Here is a 23,799-nt window from a genome sequence, read left to right as displayed (position 1 = left end):
ATCAATTAGGACACACAGCTGTTCACACTCAATATGTATATGTAATAAAAAAATTAAAAAAACATACAGCGTTTTCTAATTATCAACAAATGACATTTAAATTGTACAGACTGTGAGATATTATGACAAATGTGTCAAATAGTGTGAATGCTCATTCATTAATGTAGAGAAAAACTTTGTGTTTTAGTGCTTGTAACGCATTTGGATTGTTTCAGGCAGGTTTTTTGAGATGTGAGGGTTATTTTACATGTGACATTTAAATAGGGTCTATCCGATACAGGATTTTTCATACAAATACAGAAGGGCAAAAAATTGTAATTGTAATTGCCGATGTAATGAAATGTTTAGCTGATATGTGGATTGTGCAACAATATGACTATGCACTCAGGAAGCTGATTTCTTAAACAAATTACTTTATTAAAGATGATTAAACATTACTATATATTATATATTATTATGCTACAGCTTTCAAACCTAAATAAACATAAACACACACACACACACACACACACACACACACACACACACACAAGACCAAAACTAAAACAAAAAAGAACACTATTTAGTTGGTGTGGTGCAGAGGTTTTAACAGTTGGGTGGTGTGCGTGTGGTATTAATACCCTCCAGGCTGTAGCTTCTCTGGGGGAAAAGGATTTATCAACTCAGATGGTCCACACTGACCTTAGGGAACACGTATTTAATCTTGCACTTGAGGAACTTTGTTTTGCCGGCTATCGTGGATAAGCGCACCACCAGCTGTTTCGCTGACAGTCGGTCTACACACACCACTCATTTTGAATCCAAGGCCTCCTGGTGGTTATGAAAGGATGAGTCTGTTGATGCAGCTCCCACTTCAGTCCACAGTGACAGATACCACTGATGGGTTTTTACCATGAAAGCGTACTTTCTAGTCTACTGCTGCCTTCTGGGTAATCAAAGCTTACAAGCTGTATCCAATCTATGAGAGCTGGTATTTCTCTATTTGTTTATTTTCTGTTTTCCAAGGCCTTAGTCAGAAAGCTCCAAATTGCCCTGAGTTACCCCTGTTCAAATATAGATGAATAAACATTTATCTTTGAAGAACTCCTTCCAGTTTTCATGTTTTGCCAGTTCCACATTAATCTTTGGACAGAATCTTGGGGGTTATGTAATCCTGCTGGAAAACGTAAAATAAAAATGTGTAAGTAGCAGCTAATGCAGCAGGCAGCTGCTGCTGGCAGGAGGAGGGAGCTCTCTCTAACTACCTGTTGTGTAACAGCATTGATTTGTTAGAAAAGCCTTGCTATTAAAAGAAAAACAAACAAAAGAAGTTATGCTTTACAGCGAAAGGCCTCCTCGGTACAGGCGGACCTGCAGAGTCTTTCATGTTCACTCCTCTTCCTCCTACTCGTCCTCCTCCTCCTCTGCCCCGTCCTCCTCTTCTTCCTCCTCAGCAGACTTGACTGTTCGCGTCAAAAGTCAGACTGCTCCTCCTTTGACTCGGTTGTTATAGTAACACACCTTTCCCTGTCCCCCAGCGCTCACCTGAGAGGTAGTTAAGAATGTAGATGGGTTTCATAACACCACTCATAAAAGAGACAGCCTTGACGCAGGAAGAGAAAAGTTGCTGGGTTTTATGGTGAAATCACGACCAGATTGATTCAGTCCGTGTTTCTCTCTCGCTGTGATGCGCATCTCATGCTGTCATCTTCTTTAGCCATTACTCACTCTCAGACTCACTCGGACTCTCACTTTTATTCACGCCAACAGCAGTTCCTGCTATTAGCTTCACACTAAGCTCATCGTTACACATCGCTCTTCACTCGTACCGTGACTCAGACTTGCATGTGACTGAGCTAACATTGTAACACTGTACAAACAGACAGAATCAGGCCCAGCTTTACACTTGGACTCACAGCAGAACTCACTAAAACTCACTTTTGGCTGCACACTAATGGGCACATTTTCAGTAGAATGTATCGCTCCATGTGGGCGTAAATGGTCTGATGTGCTCGCGCTGATGCACAAAGCTCCTACGAAGACCCACATGTGCTCCACTGCACTCTGCACTGCTCTGTTTCTGCACTCTTCTCCTATGCAGCACATAGTCGCTTTCTCTCTCTCAACTCACAGTCATTGCATTACTTTGTCCTTTTTTAGTCAATGCCAGTTTGATTTTGAGAATGTAGTGACAACAGATGGTTGTCATATGTGTTTTGTGGTTCCTAACATGTGGGTAGGGACCCCAGAAAGGCTATCTCAGGATAAAATTCTTAATGCTTGCAAGATGATACAAGAAGATACAATATCTTTTCTGCCACATAAAATCACGTCTACTTTTTTCTGATTTAGCTGCAATTTGTATTTGGACAACCCAAGCCCTTAACATTTTGTAACTCAATGTTAAGGGGTTGAGTTGTCCCAATACTCTTGTGCTCTTTCTTTAGTTTGCAAACAAGTTAGTTCCGATCTCATTTAATCAGAAGTTGTCTTGATGTTGGCATGGACCGAGGCACAGCTTGCTTGCTTTGTTTTCAAAACTTACTTGAAAATTCACACTTGGTTCTGCTGAGCGTCGTGTGGCAGGTGCTGCTGAAACTGTGCTCTCTGAAGATAGTTAAATCTTTTAAACTATCGTTTTAACACTGGTTTAATTACAAACAGAGAAGAGCATCCTGTTCCCACTAATTGGGATTAAAAAAAATGTGTCACATCCCCAGAAAAAAATCAGGTGTTTCAGATATGGCAAGCCATTTCTTGAAATAAACTAAAACTACTACTTAAGACTCTACTCCAAACAGCGCTTATGAAGAATGACTTAGCAGAAATGGCTGATTTTGCAATAAAAGTATTTTTGTCATCATTCCCTACCAGTCAGCAAAAATGAGAAACACCAAAATTTAATACAAATTTCGAAAATGCGCATAATGGTGTTTACGCTCACTTACAAGTTGGTTTTTGTCTTTTTCGAAAAAATGGTTAATTTGCTAAACAGGAGATGGAAACGCTTTTTCCGAATAAGTTCTGACACAGCGAACATTTAACTCACATGACTGATCAGCTGTTTCCGCTCTGACATTAAAAGAATAGTTTTTCTTTCCCAATTGAATCCAATTCCTGAAGACTCCATTTTCTCTCAGGGGTGGCCAAAGTTGTCCGATTAGCAACCTTTTTTTTTGCTGTTTTTTTCTCTCTTACGCAATCTCTACTTCTTCTCCTGTTTACTGTTGAATTAGCCTACAGCAACACATCACTCCGCCATCTTCTGACCAAAGTACGTTCATGCAGCTTTGTTCATTGGCTCGAAACCAGTTAATGGAAACGTCCATAATTCGCATTTTCTTTAATGCGACAAAATCGTCTTTAATGGAAACATGGCTTCTTACTGTTACCTACTGTAGGTTTCCAGCCCTGCCTCGTGTAGATTTGTATAGATTATTATACTGCATCAGCTCACCATAAGCTTTTAAGCTTTTTATATTAATTATAATTTATAAATGTATTCTATGTCTATTTTTCCTTTGTTCAAGACCAAATAAACCCTGAAGCATGGTCCATGTTAGCTAGTCCTGGATGTCACTGACATGCATCCACATGGCAGGTATTCCCTTTAAAACAAAAGAGACAATGTGTTCTAAAAGAAAGGTCACCACCCTTTCACCAGTCACTGACCCTGACTTGAACAATTTAAGCCAAAGAGTGAACAAGACTGACCTGCTGCCAAAGTCAGAGGTCAGTGACACACAAGCACACATATACACCAAATCTCTTTGCTCACACTGGCACACAAAGCACCCTGGCGAGAGCCTTGTTAGCTGTGAGGTGAGAACACGAAGGGTGCTGACTTGAGTCAGAATTTGATTTGTGTCTAATTGGATAGAGAGAAGTAACAAGACAGAGAGACGGCAATAGTGGAGTTGACACTTCAAGCCTTTTCTCTGGGATCAGATTATAGAGTGGAAACTCACTTGCATGCACACACACACACACACACACTCGGATCTTTGTCAACATACAGGTGTGCAGTGAAACAGACACCAATTTGGAGCTCAGACACCTATCAGGGATGCATGGCAGGAGAAGAAGAGGTGGACAAGATGACACAATGCAGAGAAAGTGTTATCTGTGGCCGATCAGCAGTCTGTCTGTCAGAGATGCAGGTTTATTGGAACCTTTGTGTCAAGTGAGCCGAACACACCGCCTGCTCCATCTGCACCCCGACCTCCTGGATGTTGAGCATTCCTCTATCTGTTTATAAACACGCAGCATATTTTAGCTTGCATCAAGAGTTATAGATGTTCCTCTTTTTCAAGTCCTCGATTGCCGCTATTTATAATCAACGAGGCAGAGTAATGTCCCCCTCACCACCACCATTAAAACCCTGATCATATTTCAGTAGAAATCCAATAATCTTCAGTTGTGTTTCCTCCAAGGCTGCAACTATTTTCCTTTCCAATTCACTTAAACCTGCACTAAACTGTATTTTTTGATTAACACTGAATCAAATAATGAGATGTCACTAATTGAGGGAAGTCTGCAGAGAAATAAGAAATGATTCTCCAGTTCCCCAACTGTCTGTGGATAATTTTTACCATCTTTTAGCTCATTGTTTTCCTTTTCTGGCGTGTAACTTTGTTGTTCTGGTTCAGTCTTGTAGCTCTCATCAGCCTTGGCTTGTTTAAAACCAAGCGGCTGTTTTTAAAAGAAAAAAAATATTTCGGGTCCAATTCTGTGGCTGGTTTTGATGAGTTTTACTCACTGCGCAGTCGAGACAGAAGTTCACAACAAGACTGTAGAATTCTCTCTGACCCGAGTGAGTCTCTGGCCAGGATCTTATACGGCTTTACAAGAAACAGCTCAGCCCAGACTTTTTGGTTGGCCTGTTAAGTTAATTCTCTTAGTAAAAAAGAGAGGAGGCCGTTCTGTCTGAGTGCATTTACATAGGCCTAATATGTATCTGTTTCACAAATCAAAAGTTGATTTGATTATTCAAGGTGTGGCTTCTTACAAAGCTGGCCTGGCTCTTCTCTTGATACAACAAAAAACCTTCACTCACAGAGACTTGGTAATCAGTGTAAATAGTTTCCTTCAGCAATTATCTAAAAAGGCAAACAGAAAAAATAAATCTGTTTTCTTCAATAATCAGTGACAAATTTCAGCAGCTGTGAGGTAGAGAGAACTCAGAGTGCAGGAGCAGAGCGAATCAATCAATGTGTACCGATCAATGTTGATATTGTGATAACAACAACATAACAACATTCCAGCTTTATATGGATTATTGTACTGCATCAACTCATAAGTTTTTATTAACTATCGTTTATTAATGTAACCTATGACATTTGCTCTTTGCATCTTTTTTCCCTTTGTTCAAGACCAAATTAACCAAACTCCAGGTGTAAAAGTGCCCTGAAGCATGGATCCATGTCAGCTAGTCCTGGAGGTCACTAAAAAGCCACAATCATCCACATGACAGGTATTCCCATTTAGAAAGGTCATCACCTTTTCACTGACCCTAACTATAATCAATATGTGTCAATGTGTCAATGTTGATATTGTAACAACAAAACAACTTCCCAGCTTTACTATAGATGCTTTCAGCCTGTTCTGCTGCCCCCAAGTAGCCCAACCCAACACTCCAAAATTCAGGTTTTTATTGTTTCTAAGCTTCTAAAATATGTCTTTAAAGTACTTTTTCAGCCAAAACAACTGTATAAAAACTTAACCCATGACTAGCTGATTGCTACTATTTTAACTTGATCTAAATGATTATTTGATCATTGAAATTGCCTGTGATAATTTTTCTGGTTACCAACTAATCGATTAATTGTTTCAGCACTGATTTCATCAGATTGTCTAGCGCTGCAGAACATGGCAGTCAGTGCACCCAGGGGTGGTAATGAGCTGCCACTAGCACCTAATCAGACCATTATCAAGGCTGCAGCCTCCCTTTGCCATGCTCTGTTTGCTTTTACCTTTTGGTGTAGGTGGACAGGAATGATTTAAGCAGCTTGCCTGTGTGTGTGTGTGTGTGTGTGTGTGTGTGTGTGTGTGTGTGTGTGTGTGTGTGTGTGTGTGTGTGTGTGTGTGTGTGTGTGTGTGTGTGTGTGTGTGTGTGTGTGTGTGTGTGTGTGTGTTTGTGTTTGTGTTTGTGTTTCTGTGTGTGTGTGTGTGTGTTTCTGTGTGTGTGTGTGTGTGTGTGTGTGTGTGTGTGTGTGTGTGTGTGTCTGTCTATGTGTTTCTGTGTGTGTGTGTGCAGCCATATGAGTGTGCAGGTCTGTGTATTTGTTTGAAGCATGTGGGAGTCACCATGCGCGTCTCTTTCAGAGGGAGGTATTGTTAGTGACGTGTGACCTTTGTTAGACCGAGACGTTAGAGGGACGATCCTCAAACCAGCCGAGTCCTGCAGCCAGCTGTCTGCTGCGATGATGTAAGACTCAGGTCTGCTTCACCATGAGAGCTCATACTCTATTTGTTATCATTACTATCATCATCAGACTTAGTGGTTACTAATACTGACATTTTTAGGATATGTAATCCAGCATTAGTGACTGTTAGGTTGTCAACAGTTTGAAACATTGTCAAGACCCAGTACTTTGTGTCAGTGTATCTTCCCTGCTCCCATTCACTTGTGATTGGGCTGTTAAAGTAAGCAGACGAAGGCAATGCATTTGTTTTAGTGAAAAGCTCTCAGCAGCTGTCCTCAGAGTGCAGCGCTGAGAGGAAAAAATGTTTGTGCATGCATTTGAGAGAAAGCAAGGCTGAGTGAGTGCCCAACCCGCTTTTTGTGATTTTCACATCTTAACCTTCATGCCAGAGTTCAATCATGTAGCATTTGGGTGGCTCCCAGACCTGACAGAGATTTTTTTCTAAAAGCGAGATGAGGTGAAGTGCCTTCACTTTAGCTCGATCTGTCTCCAGAGTCTGAAAAACCATGTGTGGTGTTTAGAGTGAAACACAGAAAAACGGGAGTGATTGACTGCCGACATCCTTAGAGAGAGAAAAACAAAAGAGTGATGGGGGGGAGTGACACAACACAGTTTACATGTGTTTATGCAGCTGGTATTATTATTCACAAAGTATTCAAGTATTAGCTCAGCACTGCAGGGTACAGACAGAGGCAGTCAAATAACACACTGGGCCAGAGTGCAGTAGCTGAAGATGCTCTGCTCTTTTGTTTTTCAGCTACGACTTGTGCTTAGTTGAGGTAACACAGACAGTGTTACATAATGCAACATTTGTTATAATACCTACCATTTCAATAATGATAATACCTACCACTTTATCTTTCTTCTCTACTATTTTGTCTCTGTTCTTTTTTCCGCCTTCTCTCTTTTTTATAAGTTTGAAGAAATCGTAAAAAGAAATGTGAATAATATTCACTGAGGTCACAGGACAAAAGAAACATTAAGTAAAACAGAACCAATGTTTCCTCCATATATTAATCATATAGTTGTAGTAACGTTAAAGCTGCATATGATGAATAAGAGTTTAGAAAACAACATTTTTCTGATTATCTTTTTTTGCCCTCTTGTATTGGTTGGTCTGTAACTGATATATCTCAGCAACTATTGGATTGTGATGATGTTTTTTCCACAGACATTAATGGTCTGTAGGCGATGTATACTAATGACTTTGGTGATTTTTATCCCTGTGTCACCAACAGGTCAAAGTGTACAGTGACCTGTTGGGGGCTAGGGTTGCAAAATTCTGTGAATTTTCAAAATTGGAAACTTTGCATGGGAATTAACATGAATTTATGGGAATAATTTAGCATAATCTTGACTAAAACAACCAGATTTCATGCAAGTACACTTGAATATGTGCTATTCCTCAATCAAATGCACATCACAAACTGCTTACTCCAGGGACACTGAGACCACGCCCCCTCCAATTCAACATTTACATGTTGAATGGGACTTTTTTGGAGGAAAAGGGGCTCTTTTCATATATAATTTTGTCATTTAACACTTTACATGGGACTTTTGGGGGGGTTTTGGATGGGAGGGCATTTTACTTAATTTTTGAATGGGTGGGGGGTGAGTAAGATTTTACTCAGCATTCATGTTTTTGTTGTTCAATGAAATAATTGATTGTTCAATATGATTAAAACTTGATAAAGTATTACTTACAAATTAATCTATTGAAATGTCTTTTTTTAAATTTAAATTTCCGATATTTTCATAATTCCCCAGATTTTCCACCCCTTGGCAACCCTTTTGGTGGCACAGTTGTTGTCAAACGTAATATGAATTCATGTCTACTTGTGATTCTTCATAACAGGCTGCATGTTCATGACATATAATCCTAGTACTGTGCAGCACAAGTTTATTTCTCTATAATTATCTAGTTGTTGTACTTTATAATTATCAATAACCCAGAACTAGCTGAGCGCTCCAAATATTATTTGATGATTGAAATTGCCCGTGATAAAATTTCTGCTAACTGCCTAATCGATTAATTGAGTAATTGTTTCAGCACTGATTTCATCAGATTGTCTACCTCTGCAGAATACGGCTCTCAGTGCACCCAGGGGTGGTCTGGTAATGAGCTGTCATTAGCACCTAATCAGACCATTAACAAGCCCCGACCCCTGTTCAGATCAGAACCACCATGGCAACTGATCTAATAGGTGGATTGCCATGCACAATGTACTAACGAAAGTATCGATACTTTGATACTTTTTTTGATTCCACCTGTTTAAATGATACAATCTCTGTTAATTATATATTTGATAGCATCAAAAGCCCCGAAGCTATAAAAAAACAGACCTACAATCAGATTTTCAAGCTAAAAACATTTTAGAATGTCCCGGTCTACAAGGTGTTGAAAACATTTAGGAATAAAAATAATTATGGTTATTACCATTAACTTTATTACAAATGTGTTGGTTTAAATTAAGTTTACAATTCTGGTGTTGTGAAAAACTTTTTTCAACAAAGACATCAACAGACTTTGAATAACCCCTGAATGTTATCTTTAACATCACTGGCAGGTTGACATTTGTGGTTTTGAGGGACATGTGCTAAAAACTACTGGATGGATTACCAGGAAATTGAATAGAGACCTTCATATCCCCCTCAGGATGAACTGTAATAACATTAGTGATGCCTTGACTTCACATCAGGTCAAAACACTTGATAATATTAAATGCAATAAAACTAATGACGTTCCCATCAGCCTCAGCTGTACTTTGAGTTTAGTGCTAAATTGCAGATATTAGCAAGTTAACATACAAAAACTGGAAAACATGCTAACATTAAATCTGCTAAATATTAACATGTTAGCATCGTCGCTGAGCCACGAGCATGGCTATACACTGTACGTCCTGTTGGTTATGTGTTTTCATGTTTATGTTTGATTACGGTTTAATGAACATGACATGGCTCACTGATTTACAAATTTGATCATTATTCAACCTCTCTTCCACCTGATAATAGAATGTGATTCAGATCTGTGTTTGTTTAACAGATAATGACGAATGCAATTTTTTAACATTTACTTCAGTTTTTATCTGATTTTCTTGTCTGCATTCTGCTCACACTCGTATTTTCACAGGCACTCTGCAAAGCTGGTGAGTAGGTGGGAGGGTTCTATTGTCAGTAAAACCAAACATAGCAGGTGGAGGGTCACCTCAAGTGACATCACTGTACAGCCAGCACTTACTTTTATTACTTTTACCGACCAGAGAGACATCTCTGAGTGGCAGAGACAACAGAAGTGAAGACATTCTGTGGCAGGCTGGTGTAGAGCAGCGGTTGCAATGGTGGTGTTCCTTCCTTTGCTTGCTTTTTTCTGCCTCTCAGCTGGATATTTTCTTATTCCCTGTGAACACAATGTACATATTGCATTACTACTGTGAGGACCAAAGGGTCTCTGGCAGCTCTTCAGCCTTTTAGACCTTCAATCAAAATGTTAACACCCTCTCTTTGCTGTTCTTAGGTGAAAGCCCTCACCCTGTTTGTGACCCATTACCCTCCTCTGTGTGAGCTGGAGCGGGTGTACCCTGAACATGTGTCTAACTACCACATGGCTTTCCTACTCAATGAACCCGACATCACTGCTGACACTGATGGTATGTGTACTGTAGTTTGCATATGAAAATGCTTTGAATGTTTTTTTGATTTCTGGGGTTTGACTTTAGAATACGTTTTTAACGTGTGTGTATGTGTGTGTGTGTGTGTGTGTGTGTGTGTCTGTGTGTCTGTGTCTCTGTGTGTGTGTGTGTGTGTCAGATGGAGAGGTTCAGCCAGAGTTCATCACTTTCCTCTACCAATTAACTGAAGGAGCTGCAGGGCGGAGCTACGGCCTAAATGTGGCCCGATTGGCTGACATCCCAGACCCTATCCTACACACTGCTGCACGCAAAGCCCGAGAGCTGGAGTGCTTGGTCAACGCCAGGAGGTACAGCGAACACTCATTCGCCCTAAATATTTCTTAAAGGGAGACTCCATTCATTTAAAAAATCTGTTTGCTAGTCATTGACTAAAACAACATTTGTAGAGTATATTTTGTGGCTCTTGAGACGAAACAAATTATAACAGTGTAATAAACTGGAGTTGTAAAATATGTAGGTTCATATAGCAGGATGGTGTAAAACTACACCAGGGTCCATGTTTGAAAGTTATCATATAGGCCCCGTCCCTGTCTGAACTGTCTTTTGGAGCAGGCCATGTTGTCATAACTCAGTCAGTCAGTACGTTTACATGCACAGCTTATTCGAGCTGTGCTCAAAATGTGTCTTTCCTCTCTGCTCTGGTGCGCTGGCCGCGCAGGGTAATTAAACTTTTAACCAAACGGGCACAGTCGCGATAGTGTTATCATTGTTTTCATTTCATTTTCACGGTATAGGTACGAATGTAATGTAGGGCAAGGAAAAATACTTTTACTTATGTAACATCTTCGGCCATGGCTTTACCACAAAATCGAAAGTTAAGTGTAAGTCCACCTAAAGCAGAGTCCAAACAATCCCTCCATCAATGCATATAATAACACTGCCACCTACTGTTGAGGAGGGCGGGCCATTTGTGAATCTCGAGCTGTTTGTGGATTCTCTCCATAAGAATGTCTCAAAAATACGTCATTGAGGAAAAAGATGTGTGTGTGATTGGCGGTCCACAAATGCTGAATCATACTTCACAAGCAGAATTTACAGTTATACAAACTTTTTTTTTTTTTTTTACAATTACACATTTATTTGTAAAAACCAACACACAAGTTACAAATCCCAAATTTCGGTTTGTGGAAGGAATATTTTTGCAACAACACAGGTTGAGGAGGTCGGGCCATTTGTGAATCACAATCTATTTGTTTGTAGATCTTGTCAAGAACGTCTCAAAAATGCGTCTTTGAGGAAAGAGATGCGTGTGTGATTGATGATTCACAAATGCAGAGTCACACTTCACAAGCAGAATTTACAGTTTTACAAATGGCTTTTTTGTTTTTACAAATGGAAAATTGTGTATTTACAAATCCACAATATATTTACAAATACACACTTTTTTGTAAAAAACAAAATACAAGTTACAAATTAGAAATTTGTATTTGTGGATAGCAAAACAAGTCAAGTCAAACAAATCAAGGACTATTTGTAGATCACCCTCTGTGCGTTTACAGGTATTAATGAGACAAATTTAAGTACATATACATAGTAGTTGGCGATGTTTTTCTTAGGCAACCCTGTGTTTTTTTGCAGGAGCCAACTACTGATTTGATGGACTGGACTTATTCAAATGAACACTATCGAGTTGCATTGTGGGAAATGTAGGATAAAGTGTTTTTGCCAATTTGATTCCACAAACTTGTCCAAAACATAAATAAAAGAGAATATGATCATTTGCTAATCCTTTGTGGCATATATCGAATTGAAGCCTTCAAAGATCATATGTTTATTTGTAAAGATCAGATGTTAAGTGTTCAAACTGAACTTTTGTTTTGAATTTGATGTCCCAACTTTTTGGAAATCGAAATTGCACTTTCTTCTGCCATCGTTATTGTGTCATTTCCCTTTAGCTCAAGCAGGACAGGTTTATTTAACAGCCTCTTGTGCCCTAATCTGTTCTAATCCAATTGTAATTAATATGATGGAATTGCTAATCAATACCCAAGTGGGTCAATTTCGTCAAACTTTTGTCATGGTGTATTTTCCCAGAGAAGTCCAAATGTTATTTTTCATTGGCTAATTTGTTTTTGCACAAGTGCACACTGATTGGGAAAAAAGAGAATATCTGTGTGTTTGTTTTTTAATGCTGATGTAGACACATTTCACTACTAGGATAAACCGCACACTGCCAGGCACAGATGTTCTGCACATTTGAGGTAGGAAGCAGAAATATGGCAAACTTATTTTTTGTTATTACTTAGTCTTTTGGTGCCAAAGCAAATTGCACTTTCCCCCCAAATACAGACTTCTGTCTTTGTAAATTTGTACAGGGCATCTCTTTGTTCCGTAACCGGCAGCCTGCTGGGAGTTGAGTGCTGCTGAGCTTCTTCCTAAGTAATCCTCACCATATGAAATATCTGTCAGCACGCGCACACACAGAGCAATACCTCTCTGTCATTGTAATCCTCTCTATATGAAATGTTTGGCCTTGGTTGGAGAGAAGCCATGCTGAGCACACAACAATCGTACACAGAGGAGTTGAGCTGATGGTCGGAGGTTAAGAACAGGGATTTTATTGTACTCTCACACAACTCTGTGTGAGTGTACAGTGTACTTAGGCTCAACACACACTATGTGGGCTATGTGAGGATACACAGCAGTTTCTTATACAATATTTTGTTTCAGCAACGCTTCTGTGTCTTTGTCTCCGTCTCTTTAGGAAGAATAAAAAACTTCTCTTCGATCTTTGGAGCATCTCGGACAGATCATCTCTCATGGAGTGGCTCCAGTCAGACTGTTGACACCACTGCAACATCCGGACACACACATTAAGAAGAGAAAACACAGCTATCAGTGAATGATCATGTTCAAACATACAAAGAAATGTGCGGTAGAAACTTGTTTCATACTTTGGGAGAAGGGTGGTTGTTGCTGCTCTCTCTCTCTCCATGTTTGAGGATAAAAGGATTTTAACCATCTCAGGTTTTGGTTATCCCCGTCACCTGTACTGTAACCTAATTGTTGTAACATTAATTAATATCCACTGATCAAGATTTTACCTACCATACTAAATGTGACATCAGTGTTTTTGGTGATTAAATGAAGAGAAAGAAAAACTTCTTGTCATACTTTCTGGTCTTTGACGTAACCAGTTTAGCATCTGACACTACTACAACACAGACGGAGCCGCGATGCCGCGACTGTTAAGATCAATATTGATGCAGTTGAACCAGTGGCACTCCACCCCTGACACTTCGGTTGGAGATTCAGGTGCCTTAAACCTGCATTCTTTATAATGGCCAACAGTGGGCGACTCCACTGGCTGCAAAAAGAAGTGAGAATGTATAGAAGTCCATAAAAATGTTTATTACCTCAGTAAACATTCTCATAATGAGTTTATAGTTCCAATCTCTAGTTTCAAGTCTTCTCCAATACAGCATGATATTTTAGTCCCATTTAGAGTTAAATAGATAATAAATGCTGCGACAGTTACTTGTCTTAGAATGTTGACCTTTTCGTAGTATATTTTTAGGTCATCAAAGTTAACTATCAAAGTTAACTGCTCATTTTTGCCATAAAGTGTCTTGTTCAGTATTAAGTTGTACTTAAGAACATGTTAAGGAGTCAACTATTCATTTTGAATTATGGATGCACATGGTAACCAAGATAGTGCTAGCTGATGACTTAGCATCCTCCTCCCCAGCTCCACCCTCTTGTCCAGCTGGGATCAATTCTAGCTCAAAAAAAACAAGACGTCAACGTCATAAAACGCCAAACTGGTGGCTTTAAACTGTAGGGTGACGTCATGGTGGCTATGTCCACTTCCTTTATAGAGTTTATGGTTAAAGTCAGTTCTTTCTTATTCAACAACTCCAGTTTGGGGATTTTTTTTGCAGCTCCCCCCGTCCAAAAAGTCCTTTTTTTCACATATGCGCCCTCAAGACCCATCAACGGACTGTTACTGTTTACTGTTTTTTCAAGGTAGAATATTGTATTGATCTTTTTGCTGCACCCATTAATGTATTCATTAGTGTGTGTGCTATTTAATGCAACGCTATTAATAATGCAGAAACAAATCACAACATTTGCCACAGAGAAAATCTGCATTACATCTCCAGCTCTCTCACTCACTCTCACTCTCAAATACACACACACTAACTCACGCTCCGCCTTTAATTCCGCCAACTCCAAGATCAGCGCGCATCACCAGAGAGAGAGAGAGAGAGAGACCTAGTGGGAGTGAGTGTTTGTTTACGAGAGAGAGAGAAAGAGAGAGAGTTAACCACTGTCAAAGCCGATTACAGTTTATCGGGTCTGTGATTCTGTCACTGTCTGTCCACTTCAGGGTTCTCCCCTTTGTGAACGACACGCCTCTCGCGTTTGTTTGTTTGTTTGTTGTTTGTTTATAAAAGCGTGTTTTATTGGATGAGCAGCATGGATTTATTCTAGTGCTTGTGGGACTCGGGCATCTTTACTATGAGTTCCTCTGCAGACGCGCTCCCATCAGCGGGGCAACTTTTTGGTGCGCCTCGGCACCGCTGAGCCGCGCGCGTCTCTCGGTGGGAAAGTTCACACGCAACCCCCGGCGAACATGGGCTCGCGGTGAAAGCTTCTGCCGCCCCACTTTCTTCTCTCTCCTCCAAACCGTACGACAAAATGCAGAAGAGCGTCCGCTGCAACGAAGGGCACGCACTGTTTCTGTCGGCGGTTGCGCGTAAAGAGGGGACTAAACGCGGCTACCTGAGCAAGAAGACTGCGGAGAACAGCCGATGGCACGAGAAGTTCTTCGCCCTCTACCAGAATGTGCTGTTCTACTCCGAGAACGAGCAGAGCGCGAGACCTGCCGGGATTTACCTGTTGGAAGGATGCACCTGCGAGCGCACGCCGGCGCCCAAGATGTCCACTACTGGGAGGGAAGCGCTGGAGAAACAGGTGAGAGTTTAAAAAAGCAGACTGCCAGTCCACTAAAGCCTGTTGTAAATGAAAGTCCACGCATCTTTACTTGTCTGATGGTGCAACTTCCCAAAAATCTGCCCACTGATATCATTGTGGTGCTTATTTAATCCATGGTTTCCACAGAAACTTGTATTGATTATTACTTGTTTGTTATTTTTTTTAAAATCACAATACTGAAAACTACATGTCCAAATAGTTTCATCACACCCACAGTGACGCCCATGTACAGCAAAAAAAAAGAGCAAGCTGCCCATGCAGCATCAGACTGAAGTGGCTGCTGCAGCAGCTCAGCCTCTCGGCTCTCTGTGGTTCAGCCCTGCAGAGTCAAGTCCTCCAAGTGCATCATCCCCGACCAGGTGATCATCCCCCAAAGATTCAGATGTGCAAAAGGGGGCAGGCTGGTAGGAGAGTTAGGTTTCCCACAGCATGTCTGTTTCCAGTTCAAAGCAAACAGAAAAACAGGACCCTACCTTTCACACAAATATTTCTTTTGCTCTTGTTTTTTCTGTCTCTAGGGTCATGCCATTTTCTGATTGCATCTACAAAATGTACTTGATTTGTAACCTGTTGAGTGTTTGAACCCATTAGTCTGTCACATTGTAATCACAAACACAGTGAAGTTATTCTGAACATTACCTTATAATGAACAATTAGACATGGTTGATTTCTCTTTTTATCGAAAATTCTAATTCATTTCTGAGAATAGGGAGCAACTCTAGCAATGCAGCAACCGGTTCCTGTATTTAACCTCATGAAAGCTATAAAATTACAGAACACCGTCTTCACCATATGTATCACATGCATATTTAATATTTTTGTTGATTCAGCACTGCAATAAATCCACAGCATCTTTACCTTTAATGAAATATTCATTTCATAGATGCCATGCTTTTATGGCTGTAACACTACATCAAATAGAAATGTCTTGCGCCTCATTTAGTTACACATACTGCAGCATATTTAGTGTCTTGAGAAACCTTGTGATCTGAAAGTGATCTACAATTTGAAATAAACTTCTGTGGATTTAAATAATGCATGTTTGTAGACAAGCAGTGAGTCTTCAATGCTGTAAAAAGGTCAGAGGTTTATGACTTTGCAGGGAAATATTTGGTTAAATCCGTTGGCTCCTGGAAGTTGCCTCAGCATTGTTGCTCCAACACTAAAGTAGATCTTGTTGCTAGGAAACATTTGAATTACCATTTGCACATGCATTTTCATTGAGAAAAAAAATGTAACATGCATGCAATTGTCACATGAATATCATCCCTCGTAGGGTTAAATCAAAGAATGCATTTTTGTTATAGTAAAAAAATAACCCAGAGAAAACGGAATGATTCCTGTTTCTAATCCCAGTTTTTACTCTGAGGGACTGTGTGCATATGTGTGCTCAGGCATCATGCCCATTAATGTAGGGGGAGGGATACACTGAAGAGCATTGACTTTTTTACAGTTGGAGCAAGTAAGTGGATGTGCAATTAATCATATTAGAGGTACTGAGAGGTCAAAAATAGCCGCCAATCATCATCACTAAGAAAATATCCGACCCCATGGAATCCCTCCCCCCTCATACAATCCGTGTCTGTCTCTTTAAATGTACAGTATGTGTAAAGACAATTAATTCCAGATGTATTTTGAAGGAAAAGCTTAAGGAGAGCCAGGAGATGGTAGAGTGTGGTTTTAATCAAGCCATACATAAAGCGAGAAAAGTACATCTTTATATCTAATTGAGTTGTTATTAATGATGATCAAAGGGGAACGAATCTCTTTCTGAGGGCAAAATTACATGTGGTTGAAACCGCTAATATCGGCACTGATGTAAGCATAAAACCGGTCTCTTCTAATGTAACAGAGCTTGGCAATTATGATGTCTTATTTCATCCTCACTCACACTGACTGTCTCACTCTCTCCCCCATCTGTCTCACCCGTATACTACAGCTGTGAGGTTTAATTAGGGTTATTTACAATCTGCCCTCAGCTGAAACCTTGTGCTTGTGCAATGTAACTGTTTAACTACATAGCCATGCACACAGGAGGCAAAGACTGTGTAAAATGTGTGTGTTTTAGATGTCTCAATCAAAATTTCACCCTGATCATGTTTTATTCCTTGTGTGAGTGTTTGATAAAGTGAGAGGAGGCCTCCATCTTTCCATCAGTTGCTCTTCACTGTTTTTCTGTGCAGTAGAGTGAGTCTGCCAGCAACCTGCAGTATCACACCCCCACAGTGAGCCACAATGTAACCACACAAATAACACACAGCTACTGCCTCTCTCTGTCTGTTGTACTCTCAGATAGACACAAACCCTTCAAATAATTTGGAGAGCATTCGCATTGGTCAGAATGGTTTCCACAGCGACTGCAGACGTGCGTCGCTGATGTGAATACGTGTGTAAAAGGCCACTATTAAACTGTCCCTCCCCCTGCTGCCAAGGGTTGGTTATTGATCCCCAAGAGAAAGCACAGTTCATCAGAGGCCATGAACCGGGGGAGATGACTATTACATACGTTGTCGACTGTTTCCAGCTCATTCCACCCATATGTCAAATTATGCTGAGTGGTTCAAAGGCCTGGTGTTGAATTCTGGAACGACAATCTGCCATGTAGAAAAAAATGCTCATTATCCAGTCTTTGTAGGACTTTGCCGGTCAGAGCCGTGATCCAAACAAATAATGGGTGCTTTTTGTTATGCTTCCTTGCATCCTCCCTCCTCTCTTTGCCACTACGAGGTTCCAATCCTTTAAATGTACCTTGTGGAGCTTCAGAGTGAATAAACACAGATGTATCCTATGTAGGTAAATTTTTTTTAATCAAGTATCGTGATGTGAAAATGCTGCACCTCCACATGTGGCACACTGAGTGCTTTGTTTGGCATGATTAATTGAAAATATCTTATCCGAAACCAAACTCACTCATTCTTTACATCTGTCTAATCTATAAAAATGTTTTGAAACTGATCTTTAATTAAGAGTGCTTTGGACATATCAGTCGCTTTGAGGTGATACAGTTGTTTAGCACACCATAAGGAACTGACTTCGCTTCAGACTAATGTTATGCAGCCAAGCGTTTCTCATTTGGCAACTCATATGTCTTCATCACATCTCTCTCTCATCCTTACTGGGAGGAGCTAAGATGCGAAGAAGAGAAGGAAGGATGAACGAAACGAGACTAGTTCATGAAAAAAGCACCTATAGAGACAAATCATAAATGAAATCAATGCTACCAAAAAAAACAACAAAAAAAAACACTGCAGCTCTTAAATAATAAACCTTTGCATCAGAGGAGTTAGTTCAAAGGTGTTTTTTTCATGCCTTTGCACTCAAATGTTTTAGGAAAAAAAGTTTTGTCAGTTTTTAATAAGATTTATTATCTTGCTCTTTTGGTAAGGAAAGGGGTCATATTGTTGTTTTACCTCGAGAGATTAAATAGTAAGTAGGCATTGCATGACATGTTAGGGGTGGCTGTGGTTCAGAGGCTGGAGCAGAGGTAGGTCGAGCAGGTGGAGTGGCTTAGTTAGTGGTTAGTGGTTGCCCAAATGTAAAATGTCTCTTTAAAGTGAACTGCTTTTGCCACAAACACAGCCTCTGTGTCAAGTGAAATTACTGAAATCACTAAATTCATTTTTTTCAGGTGCTTCTCCAACACATGAAAACTTTTATGTTCAAGTTTTGTGTGCAGAATTTGAGGCTCAGTATAGGATGCTTTGAAAAAGATTGACCAATTAGCTTTTTCAGGGATTCAAATCTGTGACCTTCCCTCTAACCATGCATAATGCAAATGGTTGTAATGAAGTGAAATTGAAACATTCATTAGAAACTTAAAGCGTAGGAGAGATATCACAGGTTAATCCCATTGTGTGTGATCCGGCTGCAGTGGCTTTAATAAAGTATGTGTCTGTTGAGTTATAGGCACATAGGGGTTCTTTTCAGCAGCACTCTAGAGGAGAAGTGTCACTGCTGACTTCCTGCTGCATATATATATATATGTGTGTGTGTGAGTGTGAGTGTGTGTGTGTGTGTGTGTGTGTGTGATTATTTTTCATTAGAAAGCTCAAAACGGCCCTCTCAGAACCATGTGATATAGCTGTTGCCCGCACTAATCGTCTGCATCAACGAACCAATCCATTCCATGTTAGTGGAGGATCTGCTTTCCTCCATACGCTGCTTTTCATTTTCCTCTTAAGTCTTCTGCCAAGAGTTTAAGCCATTATGGAGCTCATTAGTGTCAGATAAGAATTTACATCTGGCATGCGTCTTAAAATCTGTCTCTTGTGTTTGAAATAGTGCACTAATCAAAGTATGGAGGGTGGATTTTACTTTCAAGAAAATACGGCACAACAATGTACTTGGATCTGATTCTTAGGATTTACTTTCTGTTTTATGAAAACCATTGTCTCCAGATTGGCAGATGTTCATGAACTAAGAAAAATGCTCTTTCTTCTTTTTTTGTTGGGAGTAGTAAGACTTGTGCAACATATTGGAGATTATGCTTGTGTACTTTCTTTGAGTCTGGGGTTGCAGCAAAGAGACAATTAGCTTAGCTTAGCATAAATCCAGGAAGCAGGGAGAAAAGCTTACCTGGCTCTGTCCAAAGTTTTGAGTTCTAACATGACAATACAGTGCACTGTGGTAGAGACCTGTCAATCATAGGGAATCCATGCCCTCAAGAATTCCACACTTAATCATTTATTTTGCTCTAAATGTGACCATAATATGTCAAATTAACATCATGCTGTATTATGGAAGGCCAAATAGGTGTTGAGACGATAAACTCATTAAGAAAATGTTTATTGAGGTAATAAATCAAGTGAGAAGTAATGTAATATCTCATAGATTCTATACAATCAGACTTCTTTTTGCAACCAGAGGAGTCGCCCCCTGCTGGCCTTTAGATAGAATGCCTTCACTTTTCAGACCCGAAGGTTGCCGCTTAATTCCCCATCATATTATACCTTTTCTCTACTGCTGCTCTATAATTTAATCAATTTTAATAAATTGAATTTCCTTATAACAATTTTCATTGTGTGTAATGTGAAAGATCCAACATTATCTCCAACCTAAACGACAAAATAGGTTTTTGTCAATACCGCCCATAACGGCCCATATGATCGTTTCCTTGTTCGTAGTCGAAGCAGAGCGTTCTAAGAATGGTGCACACGTCATTATAGCAATTTTTGTTTTTTAAAAGGGTGCAGTTTCATTGAATTGAGGCTACAAAACCACTAATGTAGGTTAGTGGCATGCCTGGTCATGCTTCATAAAGGACAGTTTAAATGGTTAGTAAATGTACGTTAATGACGGAAACCAAAGTAGTTACGAGGACGTGACTGCTGGAAGTGACATGAAAAAATGTAATGCACAAAGTGTGAGGCACAGAAGTTCAGTGATGTTTAAATCACATTGTTGGATGTTCTCCTGGGTGAAAGTCCAACATCTATTCGACCCATCCATCACGAGTGCAACTTCTTCCACCATTTATACTCCACATCACCACCATTCACAATTGTTATGGCTGCGAGGGCAGCGGAGAACAGTTTAAAACGTAAAAATGGATTGTATTTTGCTGCCTGTACACAGTCTTGCTAGTAATTAACCCACAGAGAATTATCATCAAACTCTGCAGTTCGTTTCAGCTCTACAGAGCTTTTAACATCTCTCACTCCATTGATTGGTTTTATAGCTCTAACTTGACTGTTTTGCTTCAGTCCAACTGTGTTTTCAAGAGATTTCAGCAGCTTTTTTTTGTTGTTGCAAAAATAAAAATGTGCTGTTCATTTTCTGCTCAGCTCCAGATTTTCTGATTGGTTGTCTCCAAAATGGCAGAATAACTGTGTTGATCAGCCTGTTGGAAAAGCTGAATTTGTCGGGGCTAAAATTGTTTATAAAACTTGTGGGTCACCACACTGCCTCAGGATAAGTAGAGGAGAGGTGAGAAAAACGCATAAAACTAAAATCCCAGCAGGTATGAGTTCTTATTTCATCACCTCCTGAGCTGGTGCTGGGTGATAAAAGCTCTCATGGCATCGAAAATCTGTACTCTTCAGAGGTGTTATTGTTATTGCTGGAGCTGCTCCCATCTTTTATAAATGCTCCTCCAGCTACAGGTGCCAATGTGGAGTGGTGGTGCAGGAGACAGAGGAGAGTATGAAATAAACTTTCATGTCAGGTAATAGGATTGCCAAGTGTGTTTGTTTGTTGTTGTATGTGCAGCTTATGAGCGGTGTATTTTACAGGATTGGGTTAGGCACACTAGCAATTCTCAAGAATATAGTAAAACAGATTTATGGTGTGTTTCTACTCCTCTGCTGACGCACTGTGGGAGTCGTAGAGCAAACTCTCCAATCTAGCATCTATTACATTAAAGCGGCTGGATGTTTCCCGACAACTCCTCCTGGAACAGAGCAACTGTGAAGCAACAAATGTGTAAGATGGGTGAAAAAGCTTGATGATAGCTATATATAATAATGTAGTATTTATGTTTGATTTTGATTCATGTAGAGTAGGAGGACCGCTGTAAACGGTGGAGGAGGGGAGCTATCTGTTTAATCTCCAGATAAACAGACAGGTAATCCCTGATCAGAGTGTTCTGAGGCAAACAGTTATTAGTATACTAATATACTGTGTGTGTGTGTGTGTGTGTGTGTGTGTGAGTGAGACAGACAGAGAGTGAGAGAGAGACAGAGAGAGAGAGACAGAGAGGGAGAGAGAGAAAGTTTTATGTGTGTGTAAGAGAGAACAATGGCCCCATTCTTTGTTATAAGAACTTCTTTGGAGGAAGTGAACAGCATGGAGGGCAATGAAGACACAGCAGGGTGTGGGATGTTGATTCAGTGATTGTCACATTAGCTGATACATCATTAGCTGAATTCAGTGGTTACATAAAGTAGAAGTGGCATATAAGAGGTTCATCTGGCTGCTCCCACAACTCCATGCATAAGTTTGCAGATTAATATTTGAATAATGGGGTAGTTTATCGGCTGCCAAATGTGACACTGACAAGCAGTGCAACTCCTTTTACTGAAAAGTATAAGGTAATATTTTCACTTAAAAAACTGCTCGAAAAACATGATGCAAGAAAACAGAGTTTTGTTGGTGACGCATTTCTGGTGATGCGTCTTATGTGGTCTGGGCCTTAGGTCATTGACTCTGTATTTGTTCTGCAAAGCAAAAGCAAGGGAAATAAAGCATTTTAAAGGCCAGTTTGCCATTTTGGGAAATATCCTAATTTTCCATCTTGCCAAGACTTAGATACGAATGTTGATATAACCATTAATTGTAATGCTACAGCAAGGAGGTAAGCTTGGCTTAGCATAAAGACTGGACACACTAGGGGAAACAGCTAGCTTGGCTTTGTCCAGCAGTTATAAAAGCCACCTACGTCTCCGCTAAAGCTCACTAATTAACATCTCATTTTGCATTGGTTTATACCGTACAGTAACTGAAACGTGAGAGATGCAACCTCACAGGCAGAGTTTGTTAGTTTGGACAGAGGCATGCTAGCTGCTTCACCCACTTGACAGTCTTCATGCTAAGCTAAGCTAATTTGCTGCTGGCTGTAGCCTTGTATTTAACAAAAAAAAAGTGTATCGACCTCTTCTGAATCTCAGCAGGAATAAGCATATTTTCTTTAACGTTATTTATTATGGCAAATATGATGGATGACACATGGCTGCTTATTAAGATGATGCATGGGTGTGCAGGTACTTTAGCATAATGTACAGTAAATAAGGTCACATTTATTTATTTTAATGCACAAGGTTTTCCTGACAATAGCATTTTGTTTCTTTGTTACTGTCCTTGGAGCGTTTTATGAAGCTACACTCTGCACAAAAAGGCATTGCCCCTGTGGGAGCACGACAGGAGCTGAGAAAGAAATGAGAGGAACATAAAGAGGAGAGAAGCAGATTGTGAGTCTGATCCAGAAGACTGGTGGGTGGAAAAAGTGTACCCAGTCTATCTTATTTATCTCTCTAAAGCTTCTTCTCACAAATGACTTTCATGTTTCAGTAACTGATTTAACCCTCTTAATGGCCAAGAACATGCTTTACAGTCTTTTTTGGTCATCAATTTCAATCCGTCACAAAAGCCAAAAAGATTCTGTGGGCAATACATCTTATTTATTTTTAAAAACATCCACAGTAATAGAATATTATGTACCTGTAATTATTCTTATTGTGGGTTTGGGTCTAAGTATGGGTATTTTTTGGAAAATAAACACTTCACACTACAATGCTTAATTTGATGCATTTAGTTTTTGTATTATGTAATCAGGGTTGTATTGTGGCTTTTATAATAGAATATTTTCATACCCTGTGTATGGTCTATTCAAACCCAAATCATTTATATTTGTCATGATAAGAAGGGCCGGTAATCTCTTTTGTCCCGTGAGAATGCAAACAACAGGTGGTTTGATATTACGCTGTTTTGATAATCACTCACAACCACTACATGTGGTTCTTTTGTAGTATCTCATGTTCTTCTGTTCTTTTGAGGGAAACAGTGTGGTATATACTCCCACACATACACACACAGGAAATCCAGTGTATGGATTATATCAGTTTTCTTTGTAGTCACACACACACACACACACACACACAAATCTGGTCTCCTCTCTGTTATGTTTCTCTGTAATGGTAATTATCACCCTGCGGGATCACTGAGCGGTCCCTGCTTCACCACTGCAGAGCAAAGGTGGAGACGCATTATACCTCAGCTTCCAGTGGAGCTAACTGTGTTCACTGCTTGTTAATATCTCTTTTTTCTATATGGAT

General features: G+C 39.9%; 2 protein-coding genes across 8 annotated transcripts in view; both read left to right on the top strand.

The window, feature by feature from the left end:
• Positions 1-13,186, top strand: part of msh3 (mutS homolog 3 (E. coli)) — a 50,190-nt gene extending 37,004 nt beyond the window's left edge. For 3 of the 5 annotated variants that reach the window (XM_059337489.1, XM_059337488.1, XM_059337490.1), the window contains 3 exons: positions 9,919-10,051; positions 10,212-10,380; positions 12,798-13,186. In XM_059337489.1, coding sequence (XP_059193472.1) covers positions 9,919-10,051; positions 10,212-10,380; positions 12,798-12,879 — 384 coding nt within the window. In that variant the 3' untranslated portion in view covers positions 12,880-13,186. Of the gene's footprint in view, positions 1-5,351; positions 5,875-9,918; positions 10,052-10,211; positions 10,381-12,797 lie in introns of those variants that run through there. The other 2 variants (XR_009394685.1, XM_059337491.1) reach the window with 2 other exon arrangements.
• Positions 13,187-14,357: 1,171 nt separating this feature from the next.
• LOC131974631 (ras-specific guanine nucleotide-releasing factor 2) overlaps positions 14,358-23,799 on the top strand; it is a 45,816-nt gene continuing 36,374 nt past the window's right edge. For all 3 annotated transcript variants that reach the window (XM_059337026.1, XM_059337025.1, XM_059337027.1), the window contains exon 1: positions 14,358-15,010. In XM_059337026.1, coding sequence (XP_059193009.1) covers positions 14,735-15,010 — 276 coding nt within the window. In that variant the 5' untranslated portion in view covers positions 14,358-14,734. The remainder of the gene's footprint in view (positions 15,011-23,799) is intronic.

This window comes from Centropristis striata, chromosome 7 (assembly GCF_030273125.1).
Source record: "Centropristis striata isolate RG_2023a ecotype Rhode Island chromosome 7, C.striata_1.0, whole genome shotgun sequence".
Classification (NCBI taxonomy): domain Eukaryota; kingdom Metazoa; phylum Chordata; class Actinopteri; order Perciformes; family Serranidae; genus Centropristis; species Centropristis striata.
The sequence above is the reverse complement of the archived record's forward strand: the minus strand, read 5'-3'. Positions and strand labels throughout refer to the sequence as shown.